Genomic DNA, 16,601 nt, shown 5'->3' with positions numbered 1-16,601 from the left:
TAAAATAATTTACTCAGCGTAATAAAAATTCTACTGTATGACTGACCATTTGATGATACATTTCCAAATAGTCATGGTCAATAGGACTACAGAGACTGAAGTTTGACTGGATGATGGAGACTAAACATTTCAGTGTTGATAGCGTCAAACTCTGAACATGTTGGTGAATAGTCCCTTGAACCTACATAATTTACACATTACATAGGAGAAATGTGAAGCAAATAATTTTAGTGTTAAGAGCTATGATCAACTATATATTTTTTTCAAAGTAGCTTTGTAGATTTGGGGCAAAGGAAGAGGGCATGAGGAATCAAAGCAGGCGTGGAACACCCAAGCTGAAAAAGAGGCACAGTAACTACAAGAAAGATAGGTCAAATCTCCAAGAGATTTTGGTAAGTTTTGTAACAATAATAATGGGCAAGAGAGCCAGATACCATTCTTTAATAATCCTACAAAATGCCAACTATCAGTCTAGATAAAGGCCCAAAAAGAGAGGTAGTAAAATACATTTAACAGTTTATTTATGACCCACCATTAAGTTGGAAGGAAAAGTTTTATAAAAATAAGAATCACAGGCAGAAAAAATAAGGAAAAATAAGACTGGCTGAATTCACTTGACAACTGAGACGTGTCACATCAGATCTTTGATGCTGATGAATAGCACAAACACAAAAAAGAAAAAAACTAAAAAATTAAAAGAAGTTTGCATCTCACTTGATGACTGGAATGGTGAAGAGACTATTCAAAGTGGCTAAAAGCTGGCCTCTGCACAGGATGCATGGTGAGATGATGGTTAGCAGAATTCAGCTGGCAGGAAGATGTGGCCAGCGCTGGCACTCTTATCAACTTGCAATGCAGTTACGATCAAATTCCCTGCTGCCATTGTACAAGCAATGCAAAACAGAATTTCCTATGGGCTCTTGCATTCAAATGTGACTAGATAAAGACACACCAATTAGTAGAGATATTAGATGGGAGAAAATACATTCCAAAATCGTAATGGTCAGGGACTTCCAAGTTAGGCCAAAAGTCATTGTTCATAAATATGCTTATTTTTGCATAACTTATTGCTTTGCCCTCGAAATAACAACACATAGTAATTTCAGAAGTATGACAAAGCCACACCATGCACTTTGCAAATATATCAATATTATGCTTATGACACCAAGCTCTCCATGCAAACTGGCTTGCCTGCTGTACCTCCTATGCCAGTTTAGAGAAGCAGGTACTGGAATGTTTCTGCATGGTTTGTGTTTGCAGTGAGCTGGTGCATGTTCTGTGTCGCTATCAGCCCACATTCCAGTAACTTTCCTCTAGAAAAACAACAAGAAAAAATTACTGGGAGGAGGAGAGAAAGACCAAACAATGGAATTTTCCACTTAGGCCACTTGAAATCGGCTTCGCTGAGCATTCTTCTTCAGGGCAAACAAAGCCTATGCGCGAGAGGCTCCCGGTACCCTCACAAACACCCTTCTACTAAAACCCTCCAAAGAAAACAGTAGAACAATGCAGGCTTTTCAGTGGTTAGCCATCTCTTCCACTCTGCCATATTTACACTTCCATGAGCTCATCAAATAAACATGAACTGACATGAATATAAGTTATTATAAGCACAAGTCAGCTGAAGGCAAAAGGAAACGAGTAGAGCTCTACATCTTAGAGAAAAGACGTGCAGTCAGATTTTACACAGTAATGCTCTAAGACAACCTGTGTTAGGCCTGGTAATTACTGTTCGAAATAATAAATAGCTACTCAAAGAGCAGTATTTTCTGGGAGAAATATGGTTTTTAGAAAGTAAGTCACAAGACAAAATTACGCATTAAAGGTTCTAAATACTTTTAAAAGGTTCTCTAATGTAAACAGCCTGCTGCATTAGTGCTTGTATAAATACATTAGCAGGAGCATCCACTACCACATTTTATTTACTTGCTTTACAGTACCAAAAGTGTTACTGATTGAAGGGTTTCCCTGGATCACAGATTTCTATTGTGCAAAGAAAGATTCCAGCTCCACTGTTTAATTTCACGGTAGGTTTGGCTTTGCTTTTATCCCTTTGCTGCAACAGATTATCATCACACAGCTAAACTACAAATTCCGCTGCAGGATACTGCCGATTTTAATGTGCAAGAACAATCGCATGGGGTTGCACCTCTCTGCAGTCTAGCACAAGGTGCGACTGATTCAAGTAACGATTTTCACTTGCTTTCCTGTGGCTGTAGCTTTGCTTCAAGTTTAAGCCAGCTTAAATTCAGGCTCCTGCCAAAAGAAATAGCACTATTCCCCCGACCACTCGTTCTCATCATTGTTGTTTCACCAACACTGGCAGTTATGAGGTACGCAGCAAACCAGAGGGGAACTTATGTCGCTGAAAGTTAAGCTGACCAAGAACAACCCAAACTCCACCTTTCCAGATCACCTAAAACCTGTTTTTCAGATCACATTACCACCTGCAATTTTTTTTCTTCCTAAGGTGGCATGTTTTGGCTAAGTACTTTTTAAAATACTGCCAAAATATATAGTATGCCCCCTTTTCTTTCTTCTTTTATTATAACAAAAATCATCACGTGCTTACCTAGAACAGTAAGGTCAAACTTCTTCCTTGCTTCTCCTGCAGCATTCATCACTACACAAGCATACTGACCTTCATCTTCTACACCTGTGTGTGTCAGACGGAGCGTCCTGCCTCCTGAGGGGAAAGACACAAAACACACACTCATTAGTCTCACTCCGAGGAAAATGCTCCCAAATTGTCTGTGTTAACCAAAATAGAAAAAGTTGGAGGTAAGTTCACAGGGTTTTTTTTCCCCTCCTCTTTCTAATAAGCTTTGTTTTGCTGAAGAAGCAACAGGAAACAATAACTGACCTTATTTGTGTCCCCATCCTTTCTGTCTATCTGTCCTCAGCTCTGCAGGGCTTTTGGATCTGTGCTCACCGCTGCTCATGCTATTCTTTCTATCAAAGTCAATACCTTCAAGTTACCATAGTCCCAAATTACCCGGATATAGCCCTTACGTTTTCCAATTAACTTATGCCCAATAGAACTTTGAGGGATTCAAACATTTGTCCAGAATCTCTGGAAAAGGTCAGAGACCGACTGGAGTGATCGCTGGGAAAATCCTGACACATCTTCAGAGCTCATGCAGAGTAAATCCAGCCTGCTGCAGACAGGTCCATCTAACTGCATGTATACAGTGTACAGTGCACATCTAAGAATCACACTGGAGCAGTGCTGATGCTTTGGATGAAGCGTGCACAGTGTCTGCAATACACAGGATTTGCGTACTGCACTTCTACCCAGGAAATTGTGACAGAATGCAGAATGCCAAAACAGGAGGATTTCACTTACACAAGTACTTTGCTAGACCTGGGGATCTAGATGTCTACACAGGGGGAAAAAAAAGTCTGATCAGATAGATAGAAATATATGCACGTGCATGTGTGTAGGTATGTATATGCATATATACATAAAAATATTTTTACAAATATGGTCACACACTTATAAAGATATTTTCACATGCATAGATAAGGAATAACATTCCACTTCTCTCTCCTAGCATTTGTATTAATTATGCCACCAGTAGTAGTAACAGGTGATAACAGCACTGGCTCACCTATAGTGTTTTAGAATAACGATTTTCTTGTAACACTACAGCAGAGCAGTTGTCAGAACACAGTTGCACAGACATTAGTTCAGTTTAAAGGAGAGAAGATCTGCAAATATGGTTGATCAAACGACCAAGAATCTCCTCACTTTTCCCTAGCACAACTTCTTCCCTTTGCTTCCTTTTTGGCAGAGGAACAGCAAAACAAAATATCATTGAGGAGTTAAGTGTAAAAACAAATGTGATCACCATCCGTCAGCCTTCTCCCGCTTCCTCAGTAGCGGGTCTCACATTAGCAATCACTACCCCACAGTACACTGTCTCTGAACTATGCAACTTCTGCCTGTGGATATCCACAGAGACTCATCATTGGGATATATACCAGAAATTTATGTTTCTGGTCATGTGCTTTGAAGAAAGAAATTGCTAACCTGCTCCTGGGTGTGCCTCAGCCCAAGGAATCGCACCTGCTGCAGGGAGCCCTATAAGATTCAGGAGGGCTCAGTTCTCAGCCTTGTACCACCCTGATCCTTTCTCCCATCCACACCCCGGGCAAAGCCAGAAGAAGCAAAATGAAGTAGATATCTACCTGCAAGAGACTGTGCAGCTTTCCATGAGATCACATATTTGCACAGCAGGAGCTCTAGTGCTGAGGCAGGAGATAACTCTCCACATTTACTAAATAAAAACTTCTCTCCTTCCTAAAGCTAGCACGTAGCTTAGTGCATGGTTGCAAGCATGGCACATGTGGTATGGTGAAGCCTTTTCTTTTTTGTAAAGGATCAGGATGGAACAGCATCAACAGGAAACATAAGCACAGTATCCAAGTTAATAGCCATCAAAGTTGACAACAGTGTGTCCACACATTTAAATCATCTGCAATGCCAAGTATGTTTTCAATCAACAGTACTGAAATGATGTTTTGGCAAAGTATTTTCCCTTTCAAGCTGAAGATTTTTGTTTGTTTGTTGCTTGCTTTTCACATTTTTTTTTAAACAGCTGTACAAGCACAAACAAAATCCCAAATGCCACACTGGTCATAGTTCACTACTGCAATGTGTAGTTTTTCTGAAGAACTGCTCAAAAGCACAAAGTTTGCTGGCAAAAAAGGCACTGAGTTCTGGCCTGTTTCCCCCACTCCAACTGCTGCTAACATTCAGAGACAACAAGTATCTTTTTGTGCCTCACCCCTCCCAAGTTTGCAATGAGAGTGGTGATATTAGTGTGGGTGTAGAAATCAACAGGCAGAACAGGAACTGTCATTCCCAAAAGAAATTATTTTTGTAGGTGGCAACTTCACACAAAAATGCAGACCAAGACAGATTTATATCAGACAATAATCAGAGAACCCCTCCATGTGCCATACGTGAGAGTGGGAAAACAGAAAAAAACACTACCTGTAACATTAAAAGCTACACTGATGAAAAAAATCCACACAAATTTCCAGCTGCAAATCCTGGCTCAGCTGAGGTACTAAATACCCTACTTCCAATTCCCTCTTTCCTCATTTTCTCATGTTCGTGCTGTTGGATGCATGGCTACGTTGAAGCATTAGAAACTTCATCAGCACATTTTCTCGTGAGATTCCTTCTCTGCTCCGAGTAGTAGACCCAAGATCAAAGAATACCTCAGCTTTTGTCTAGTCGTAACTGGATGCCTAATTACTTTGATGCAGTCCAAAAAGCTGATCCCCAAACAAAGTCAATGCAAAACTTATCGCCTGCTTGGCCCACATGTGCCATTTGCAATCTCAAGGGCTGCTAACTCAATCTCCGATCGCAGATGCAAAGCTTTAACACAACGGCAGCTGCCTGTCAAGCACTCTCCCCTCCCCAAGGCACTGGAGGGCCGTGGTTTACCGAAAAACGCACTGAGCCCTTCCTATTTCGTACTCCTCTATCAATTACTACTGACATAAAAAGCATCTGAACTAGTTCTCTGTAGGTGACTCCAGCTTGACAGTCAAGATCCCTGATGAGTGGGATCCGTTTCTCTGCCTGCCTCTCCTAAGTTTCCCTAGATCCGCTGAATTTTGTACTATTCTTGCCAATGAACTGTTCCGTGCTGTGCTCGACTGACTGCCTTTTTTGGCTTCTATAAGGAGATCAGATTCAGGTAGGTCCAAGGCCAGACAATATTTACATGAACTAATTCCTAAGGCTCACGAATACGTTTCCAGTTGTTCCTATGAACACACCCACAGATATTCAAGGTGCGTTTTAGTCATTGTCACATGCGTTCATTCTTTCCTAGATTTTTAATCCTTAAAGGGAAAAACAACTACAAAGAGGAGGAGGTGGGGAAAACTAATCAAGTGAGAGAGCTAATGTACTATTATGCTTCATACGTATCAAAACTGACAAAGACAGACGTCACTATCTGATTATTTCTGGAAATAAGCATTGGACCAATATATACTAACAGCCAGCATTATGGTTTATTCCGTATCACAGCCGAAATGCCCAAACAGTTACCACACCTTTGCCCCCTACAAGTGAAGTTTGGTAAAAACTTAAATAGTTTATGGTAGGTATTTATCAGACATGCTAGCAAACCCAATTCCATCTGCTGAATAACCTGGTCCTGGATAATGGTTTCTTTTTTCTCCTTATCTTTACAGACCAATGAATCAAACTTTCACTCATGTAAAATGCCTGCTCTACAGATGCAGAGTGCCCTTCACTAACATGCCTTTGAAAAAAACAAAGCAAAAACCCTCCTACAGCTTAAACGCTTCTTGCACCTGAGAGGATCCTCACTGAGCCGTTTGCAGTGACAGGCCACCCGTTCTTGAGCCATGTTATCGAGGGCAGGGGAATTCCTGAAGCTTCACAAATCAGTGAGATGGGATTCTTCTCCACAATGCTGATGTTTTCAGGCATCTGCAAGTCACCAGTGATACTTGGGGGGACTACAGCACAAAAGTAAAGAAAACCCGTATTTCAGACCAAATAAAAATTACTTTTTGTCTCAACACATTCTGTTATCCATAGAAATAATTCACTGAAGTTAGGATAGCCCTGATAAGCAAGGAGCTACAAAATTGAGATATCGATTACATTAACGACAAACTTTTATAGTGAAACAGCAAGGAAAAATTAAAAGCGTCACAAAGAGAGAAGGCAAAAGTATTTTAGATTTAATTCTATCAGTACTATTAACTTTATTTTATGGCTTAAGATCCCTAACAAAAAACAGTTTATAATGTCCACTCCACACTAAACGTAACTTTGAATATTCAACGAAACACTTCAATGAAACTTGTAACGCTGACAGAATTACACTCTTTTTCTAATGGAAAGAACAACCCCTTTCACCAATCAAAACAGCTACAACCAATTTACTTGTGGCTTTTCTTTCCTAGTAGGAATAACTCCATTTTGGAAATAGTTCTGTAGTTCACACTATGAAACAGAAAGTCTGGGTTTCTATAGTTGACTGAAATCTGCTAGCTTCTGATGGAGGAGATTTGAAGTTTCTTTTCAATACTCAGAAGTTCAATAATAAAGCCCAGTAAATACTTAAAGTAAAAAGAGAAAAAAAAAATTAAAGGGATTGCTGAGTAATTTTGGCCTCTTGTTTTCAGTAGCGTTCCTGTGTTTATTTTCATCCTAACCTGTGTTTTTCTCTCCTCCACTATTCCTGACTGCTGATCAACCCTTCCCACTCTTTAAGCCCTCAGTGCAAGCCCCAGCCTCTACCCCCACTATACAGAGCTACTCATATGCCTCTGGGAGACCGTGGGATTTGTAGAAGAATCTTGTCACTAAACCCTATAATCCACTGTCCTGGTTCAGTGGTATAGCGACTCCTGATTGCCACATTCTTTCTTGGCTTTACCCTTTCAAAACACAAATATCCAGTGTTTGATGAAGGGTAAAAAAAAAAAAAAAAAATCATATTCAAGAGAAGTCTACATAATGTGATGCTGTAATAAATGCCATCAAGGCCAATGACTAAAATGCATTATAGCTGAGGTATCATCTTCAAATTATTCTGAGAGGGCAGGAAAGAGAGAATTTGATGATTAGGTACTGACTGTCTTCAGGTAGGGTCCATCAGCAGGATGCTCTGGGTTAAACTTGGTTAAACTTTGATTTCTATCCCTACAATGGCATATTCCACATCATGACACTCAGCCGATCATTAAATAACACTCTACCATATTCTAGTTTTCTTCTCTTGGGAGATGGAGCAACGGGGAAGAGGGAACTGATTTTTAACTGGAACAGCACTAAGAGCTTCGGAGTTATAAAACGGAACTTGGATTTTTACAATACATTTGCAATTCAAATTGCACTATGTACAAAGCCTGCAATAGATACAACCGAGATATTTAATCACACAACTATTTTTCTGAATGTCCTTGGGTGAAAACTTAAAGACCTAATTTGTTTCTGATGTGCCTGCTCCACTTACATACTCACCATGAACGTTTAAATCGTATTTTCTGTCAGACAGCCCTGCCACATTGACAGCAACACAGACATAGCGGCCAGTGTCTGACACCAGGGCATTTTTCAGTTGAAGAAAACGACCATCATGAAGTATTTCTAAGTCCCTTCTGCTGACCAACGGATGGCCATCCTTCATCCATGTTATTGCTGGTTCTGGAACACCCTGCACCTTGCACTCCAAGGAAATTTCATTTCCTTGGGTGACAACAACTTCTGATGGGTGGCTACCACTGTTTAATATAGTTGGGCGAACTATGAAAGAAAACGAAACAGAAGTCAAAAAGATGCCACATTTCAGGATCTTCACCAGTATCTGAACAGAACAATAACCAAGTTTGTGAGATTAGCATTTTACTAAAAAAACTATTATTGTGGATTACTTCTGGTAACTCAGCTAGGGGCAATCTGCGGTTCACAACGGTTCTCATGGGGCAGTGAAAAGACAGATAATCTTCCCTCCATCCCAATAAACTACAACTACTTTTTAAATTTAGTTTATAGGCAATTTTAAAAATGGAAACATGAGACAAATTTAAAATTAAAAGATTTCCTGAAATTCTGTCAATTCACACAAATTTCTGAGATATTTGCTTTCATGGGATTATTTAAAAATGCTTCCTACCATTCCTGACTGAAATACAGGAGTAGCAGTAAAAGTGGGAAATCTGAGCTTGACGAGCTGTGATCAGTACTAAAGTTTGCTGGCAGGAAACCCATACTACATGAAAGCATCATACCCCTGTGACCATCTGTGGTCAAACGCACTTTCAACACATAGATGCAGTATCTTAGCCAAACTCCAACTCCAAATTGTCAAAATTGTGATTACTTAACGTTCTCCCCGCAATTGTCCTATAGCTAGACTCTTGAAAATCTTGTAGCTTAACATCACTATACTGACAACTCTTTCATAATATAACTGTGTATCAGACTGGTAAACTATGATCAGAATATTTCATAGTAACCTACCGTATACTTGCAAATTATATTCTTTTTTTGCATTTCCAGCTATGTTTGAAGCCATACAAGTGTAAGACGCCGCATCAGCCTTTTCAGCAAATGAAATCTGTAGCTGCCTGCCTCCAGACAGTACCCTCACTCTTCCTGAAAGGTCAGCCACCAGTGGAGAGCCTGCAAGAGACATTCCTTCAGATACAAAACACGCAGAATGATAATGAGCTTGCTCAGATGATCCACTGGCTCTTTTAAAAATAACTGAGATGCACAGCTGTCATGGTGAGAACTGCTGTGTCGGAGCTTTCCTGGACATGAGGAACTTCATGCTAGCAGATTCTGAGGATTTTTTCAGGTTAATTGGCGACTTCAAGACATACAGCAGCCTGGTCTGAGCTAAAGCACAGTAACTCTCACCAGGTTTACATCCACCCAAAAAGCCTTGGACACTTCCACTGAGCAGCAAATTCAGTATTTTCAACAGAACTGCAAGTATACTTTGCAATGGTCTGACCCAGCACAGTCAGTGCAGTACATCTTAAAAGCACATAAATTAGTCTACACACCTGGACCATCTGCATATTTTATATCACATGTGCGTACCATTCCATCCAGGAAATCCTCATCAGAAATACGAGTTCAGCAAGATAATAGATTAGGCCCTCTGTTCAGTTTTAGAAATCATGGGGAGACTTCGTGATCAAAAAAAAAAAAAAAAAAAAAAAAAAAAAAAAAAAAAAAGGCACTTCCCACTTAAAATTCTTAAAAGTTGAGTTTTTGTTTCCCACTTACATCTTTCAAAATCTTCTCAAGGAATAAATGTACTGTATTACAAAGATGTTGAAGAATTGAATTATTTAGCACCATCCAAATTTGCACAACTTTCTAACTGCCTTTCTAGACATGAAAAGAAATGGCAAAAATAAATTGTATCAAAATGTATACACTTTGGCTTTGCTGCACACTGCTGGAATAGCTCATATTGTGTCTTTTTTGCTTCCACGAGGAAGGCTTTAAAACGAACTTGATAAACTATTTTCTCAGAAAATTTCATATGGTGGAAAAGTGTTCTGTAATTAAAATCTGCTCTTTCCATAAGCAAAAATTAAGATAGGTGCAAAGCACACTGAATTGTGGCCTATAAAAAACCACAGAGAACTAGATAAGACTGACTGAAAACACAAGCATTACCACAGTGGAAGAGTTTGATATCTTACTTTGTCTAATCCTCTGTCTCTGACAGTGTCCACGCTTAAGAGGAGGTATTAAAAATATCTACTTTGCTCTACTGAATCTTAAGATGATATTTTTCAATAATTACTTTAACCCCTAAAGCAAAAAGGTGAGCATACTACTCTAAATATTAAGTTGAGATGGGAGAAAAGTTCAGTAAAGCCAAAAAGGCAGTTACTACAACTATATGCATTTTCATCACTTGGCAGTATGCCACACTTGCAACATTGAAAGAACCTAGCGGACCCATCTATGCCATGCAGTGGATCACAGAGACCCCCAGCTCCGCACCACAGTATTTTACGACTCACACCCATGCCTTCTGAGATGCTCAAATATGTCTAGATGCAGTCTTGCTGCACTGTAGTAAATAAGCGTATTTAGAGGGAATAAGTCCTTTACTATTATGTATGTATGTATGCCCATTTTTAAGTCAGCTCAGGTATCTCTGCATTGTGCTTCCCTTCCACACCTTTACAAATAATGAGACCTAAGCCAAGTAGAAGTCAGTTAGAGAGAAGGGAATCATCTGCTACTGTAGTTCAAGCTACTTAGTATTGGGATCATTTAAATATCTGTATGCCTGAACTCCTTGGAAAATGCTATCTAAAATCATTACAGAAAAAAGTAAAAAAACTGCAAGGTCAAAATTATTGCATTTGTTTTATACAATGCACAACAGATGGTAACTCACCATTCTTTTTCCAGGTGAGACTGGGTGGTGGGATGCCACTAGACTCACAGATCAGGCTTATCAGGCTCCCTTCAATTACTGTCAGCTGAGAGATGTCATCTGAGCCATAGATACTTGGTGACACTGAAAAGAAATGCAGAATAATTTCACCATATGAAATAAAATGGTACCAACCAGTAGCAAGACTCTGTTAAGCCTTGTGCAAACTGGTCCCAATACGCACTGAAGAAATTACCAGTATTGCATTTGCTTCCCCAGAGATGTGAACTAGACCCTGGGCAGGGTACACTATACTTCAGAGTGACTATACCTATCCCTCCAGCCTCTAAGGTGCAGAGTAGGCACAGGCCACACTCGTGGCTGACTTTTGAATGCGCTTCACACTATAAAGCAGTTTCTACGTGTTATGTCTAAAAGACTGCCTTAGCTCATAAACCTACAGATATCATCATTAGCTTGAAAATGACTTTAAAAATTCAGCCACAATTTTTCCTTTGAGTATCTCCTACAGCAAGGCAGTCCACTGGCTGCTGCAGCCTACACTCAGGATCCCATCCTTTCACTTGTCCTGCTACAGCTTTGCTCAACAACTGTGTGACTGTAAAGCAGTTGCAGGGAAAAGGGACTACTCTCTTTTCACTCTGATTCTCAAGGTCTTAAACAATGTTGCTTCAATCACTGGGGAAGGGACAACTGCCTTCCTGAAGCTGGGGAAACCATTTTCTTTAAATTAGAATAGTGTCGGTAATACTTGAAAATAGACAAAGAAAGCATTGGAGAAGTAGGCCGAAATCAGAGCAGAAAATCTCACAAGTGAGCAACTTAAGCACATTGCTAATGCACATGACAGTAGCACGCTTTTTCCTTCTGAAACTTCCAGCTAACTCTTATTAAGCAGCAAACAGACACATGGGTTTCAGAAAGACTGCCTGCAAAAGTTTTTATGGTACTGTACTGGTTTCAGCCTTTCAGTTGTTCTGCTTCTAATCAAGAAGCTTTCTCTAAGGAGATACATCTTACATTTAAAACAGGGGCTTGTTCTACTAGTTTCTGGAAGCAGAGCTAGCTCTCAGATTGTAGCAATCCTCAGAAGGATACATTTCCTGGATTTAAAGTTTAAAAATAGGGCAGGCAGGACTTCTGCTCCCTGGGTGTAAACAAAGACTGTAATTCTAAACAGTTATCCACAGATGACTTTTACAGGTAACTTTTGGTTTCTATTAAGATAGCTCCATCAAAACTGCTAACTAGAAAAGAATTATCTCTTTTCTCAAAATACTACTGGTCTCACTACAAAAAGAACAAATCCAGATCTCTCCAGCACCAAAAGTTCTTTGCAACAGTACAAGTCTTCCAAATCCAGGCAGGGGCTAGAAGAGGAAGAAATTAGGGAGATGACGATGAAAGTGCATGGGTTTTGTCATGGGAAAGTCACAAGATCTGCTATGATATTACAATATCCACCTCCCATTTCAACACTGAAGAATTTCTTTTAAGTAATGACACAGTTCTGAACTAAAAGCTGTAGTTTCATTACTACAAAATCTGTTGATTCCAATTGAATATCTCTCTGATTTTAACGTAATAAGTTGAAATAGTAGAAAAATGCATATTTCAACACGTATATGACTTAGTACTGATAACTTCAGAGTTAATAAAAGCTATTTTACCTAGCTTTTATTTATCTGAATTTCCATGCTTCAGCAATTAAAAACATGGTAGGTCAGTTACTCTAAATAGTATTAGGGTACACAAATAGGACTTACAGATAGAAAACCAATTAGTTACAGCTCTAAACAATTATCACGCATGCACACCCAACCTGACAAAGGCCTAAGAAGTTGCTGGTACTAATTTAGAACCAAGCTGTCACTGGAGTTATTTGGAAAATGTTTACACTTTCTTGGGAATGCTAAATTACAGCACATATAATAATGTCTCTCTGCATGAACCTCAGAAATTTAATGTTTATGAAATACAGAAGATTCAAGTGTGTCACATCATACTTCACTTTGAGCTCTGTACCCATACTTGGAATAATCTTAATAAATCTTACCCCAAACATTGACATTATAGTTCTTTTCAGTTTTCCCAGCAACATTTGTCGCCTCACAAGTGTAACGGCCAGTGTCCTGTACTTGAGCTCCTTCAATCTAGAAAGGAAATGAAAACTCTGCATTTTTCATCTCACATTGTTTTAAACCAATGTTACAGGAAGTGGCTGCTCAGTTTTCAACTTTTATTTTCACATCCATCTCCTTAAACATTAACAATACAGTACTACTGCAGAATCTGTAGTTAAACATGTGTGTGTCTGGACCTTCCATCCTCATCCACCAGTCTTTTGCCCCAGAGGGCCCAATGCTTTCCCATCCCTAAAGCAGATCTAGTGCCCTCATGATGGATCTCCTCCCCAGGGAGCAGTCGCCACAGAAGCCTCTCGACCTCACTTACCTTCAGTACGCTGCCATCTTCAGTGATACTAAGACCTGGTTTCTTCAGCAAGGGTCGCCCATCCTTGAGCCACGTCAGCACAGGTGGTGGAACAGCATTGCTCTGGCAGAGCAGCTCCACTGAGCGGCTCACGAGCACAGAGACATTCTGCTCCTCGCCCATTATGTTCGGTGGAACTAGAGCAATAAATCAAAATTAGAAATCCTTGGGCATTGCAGACTCCTTAGAGTAAGACATACTGTAGGGGTTAATACTCTTCATTTAACAAAAAGAGAACGGCACCTTTTCCACACACAGCTTAACTCTCCTTCCTATCACACAAAGCACAGAATCGTTGTTATACGCAATATCCTTTACATGATATGTGTGCTAGTGAAATATCAGCCATAGAGAAATTGTGTGGATGAGCCAAGACTAGTGGAAAAATATTTGAAATAAATTTAGAAAAGAGAATCAATAGTAAATAGAGAATGGGGAAGTACATCCCTTAATTATCATTATCCCTTAATTATCATTAAGTCTTAATCTATGATTACGTTATTGTCTACTTGTTTTGTGTGGTATCTGCTAGCTAATTACTGCAATAGTTGGAAATGAACACTGTACTTAAATTTGCACAATGGCTTCAGTGATAAACTAATTTTCACACATTACTAAATTTCTGGAGTGGAAAAATCAGCTTTTAGAATGAAAGTTTTCTCTGTAGAAAATAAATGCTTTCAGAGAGTTAAGCTGAAGTTCTTCAATTAAGAAAATGTATACTTTTTTCATTTGAAAAAACTATGTTTTTTCACAGTCAGAAAAACAAAGCAACTGAAAAAGTGATTGAGAACAAAACCTCAAAACATGGCAAGTAAGCTCTATTCCCTGAGGTTCGTGGCTAGATGAGGCTAAATTAAAAACAGGTCAAAGACTAAAAACTGTTTACCATCCGTGCCTTTGTATCGGTGCTCACCACCAAACTGGACATCCTTTGGGCTCTGCATGCTCTCTCATGGTCAGCTGAAACCTTCTGAGATTCCCTAGGCAGCTTTGTGCCATTGCCAGAACATTATCGCATTGAGAATTTTGAAATATTTAGGTCTTAAACATGCACTGACTTGGCAAACGAGAGCATGTAGGCCATTACTGCTCTGCATTACTGCTGCTCACCACTGACTCTGTGCTGGAGGTTACCTTTTCCAACTCAGAGCCAGCTGGACAGAATTTGGGAGTCTTTCTCAACACAACACAGGAAGCTAGGTGACTTAGTTGACATCACTAAGGATAACCAAGAGGTAACTACAGCAAACTACAGGGAGCTAGTGGCAGTCTTATACTGAGCTGTTGCAGTTGGATCAAGAACGCAGGTGGATCAAGAAGTGGCTTCTTGGTGACATACATTTTCTTAAATTCTTAAAGTAATCCATAAATTTTTTAAAAAGCAAGTAAATGTATATTTACAATAAACTCTTGCCATTAATACAACATCAGTTTTTCAACTAAAGATTTACAAAATCAAAACTCTTCTAGCAAGAATTATTTGGTCTGGCTGCTCATATCCAGTTCAATTTTTATGCCTGACATGTACTAATTTTGTTTACACAACAAAAAAATTTAATATAGCCAAATATAAGAATATTTACTGTCACATTTCCTTCACTTTTTAGCTTTGCAATCCATTACTCCAGAAACTGTCTGTCTGATTACACAAAACATGGGGGTAAGAAGAAGGGAAGCAGTTGGATTGCCTTTGAGAAATACTCTGGACTTCACTTTGAACAAATAGATATTGAATTAATTAGCACATTTGAGATTATAAAATGTCCCAAAGCGGTACCCAGTAAACCAGCAGTACAGCTCTCAAGAAGTCCTGAAAAATAACATTAACAATACAGCTTTGGTTTTTTGTTTTTTTGCAGAGGAAGTACTTAGCAGAGCCACCGATTTCACAGTTTGGAAATAATTTAGGGAAAAGTCTGGTCTCTGTGGATAAGAAATATAGTATTAAAAAAAAGGGATTGTTTATCTTTCTTTCTTTGTAGAATTCACAAAAGGCCTAGATTCTTTATAATTGCTGTGGAGCTGAAAATTGGAAGCTGACCCATTACTGCAGAAGGCAAATTTATTTCCTATTATTTTTCCACCAATTGCTTTTCCTCTCAAACAAACTGAATCGCATTCAAAACGAAACTGAGTTTATAAAACATAGAAAGACAGACAGTAAAGAGCTTGCTTTTGAAGAAACAAGGTTTAAAATTAATCTAATTATGCTCAAGGTAACTATATGTGACCTGGACTGTTCCATCTTCTGGACTGGCCCAGCACATTGCACGTTTCTAACCACCCAGCTCCAGCAGTGTTCCTGATCTTTCTCCTCCTGGGAATTCTTAATTATACTACCTATATAAGTTAACTCCTGAGACTGGTATTACGTTTTGGTGACAGCCTCATTCAAAATGACCTAGCAGCTGAGTTCAACCCCAGTCAACTTCTATTACAATAGTAATTTTACACATACACAACTTAAAACCAACTGTTTTATTTTATATAGCTAAAAGAAACAGAGGTTCCAGAAAATAAAAAAAGAAACAGTAAGTAGATCCAAGTTACTTCTGCATACACACCTGTCCTCAGACTCCCAAACGTACCTTGGCACCCCTTGCTCTCTCTATAAAACATTATGCCCATTTAAACCTTGAGTGTATTATACCAGAGTCCTGCTTTCTAAATTGCATCTTGCAGATGAAAAGTTACCTGCATTGAGTATCCTAACCATGCTGCATTTACAAAGAAGTCAATTCTGAAAGCCAGACTTGAAAACAAATAATCTCACCAATTGTCCCTATTCACCTCAGAAGCCACCGAGTCAAACCACATCCTGCTTACAGTTGCCATAAAGCTGGAGGTTGGCAGACTAAAAATAGGTCTCTCTCCATTGATCTACTGAAAGCAAAAACAAACCCACAAAGATTTTTCAATTCCAAAACCCTCTCTCCACATCAAGTGCCATAAGATCTCCAAAACAAACAGCAGTTCATCATTTATCCTGATTTTGAAACCACTCAGTTGTCCAGGGAAACAGCAAATTTGCTACCAACAAGCTCCCTGGCAGTTCCTCCTGGCAGTACATTATGCTCTTTGATATCTGTGCATCACCAACGACCTCTAAAAATGCAGTAAGAAAGAGCATCTAATACAAGTTCTAAAAAATTAGGAGAAAAGGTG

At 39.2% G+C, this 16,601-nt stretch overlaps 1 protein-coding gene across 1 annotated transcript in view; it reads right to left on the bottom strand.

The window, feature by feature from the left end:
• HMCN1 (hemicentin 1) overlaps positions 1–16,601 on the bottom strand; it is a 185,266-nt gene that overhangs the window by 60,654 nt on the left and 108,011 nt on the right. Inside the window, exons 41-47 of the mRNA XM_062581699.1 lie at positions 13,395–13,570; positions 12,997–13,093; positions 10,941–11,063; positions 9,029–9,190; positions 8,030–8,311; positions 6,346–6,513; positions 2,573–2,686 (exon numbers count right to left, since the gene is read on the bottom strand). Of these exons, the coding sequence (XP_062437683.1) occupies positions 2,573–2,686; positions 6,346–6,513; positions 8,030–8,311; positions 9,029–9,190; positions 10,941–11,063; positions 12,997–13,093; positions 13,395–13,570 (1,122 nt within the window). The remainder of the gene's footprint in view (positions 1–2,572; positions 2,687–6,345; positions 6,514–8,029; positions 8,312–9,028; positions 9,191–10,940; positions 11,064–12,996; positions 13,094–13,394; positions 13,571–16,601) is intronic.

This window comes from Rhea pennata, chromosome 8, assembly GCF_028389875.1.
Source record: "Rhea pennata isolate bPtePen1 chromosome 8, bPtePen1.pri, whole genome shotgun sequence".
Classification (NCBI taxonomy): domain Eukaryota; kingdom Metazoa; phylum Chordata; class Aves; order Rheiformes; family Rheidae; genus Rhea; species Rhea pennata.
Note: the sequence above shows the minus strand (reverse complement) of the source record. Positions and strands in the feature narration are given on the sequence as shown.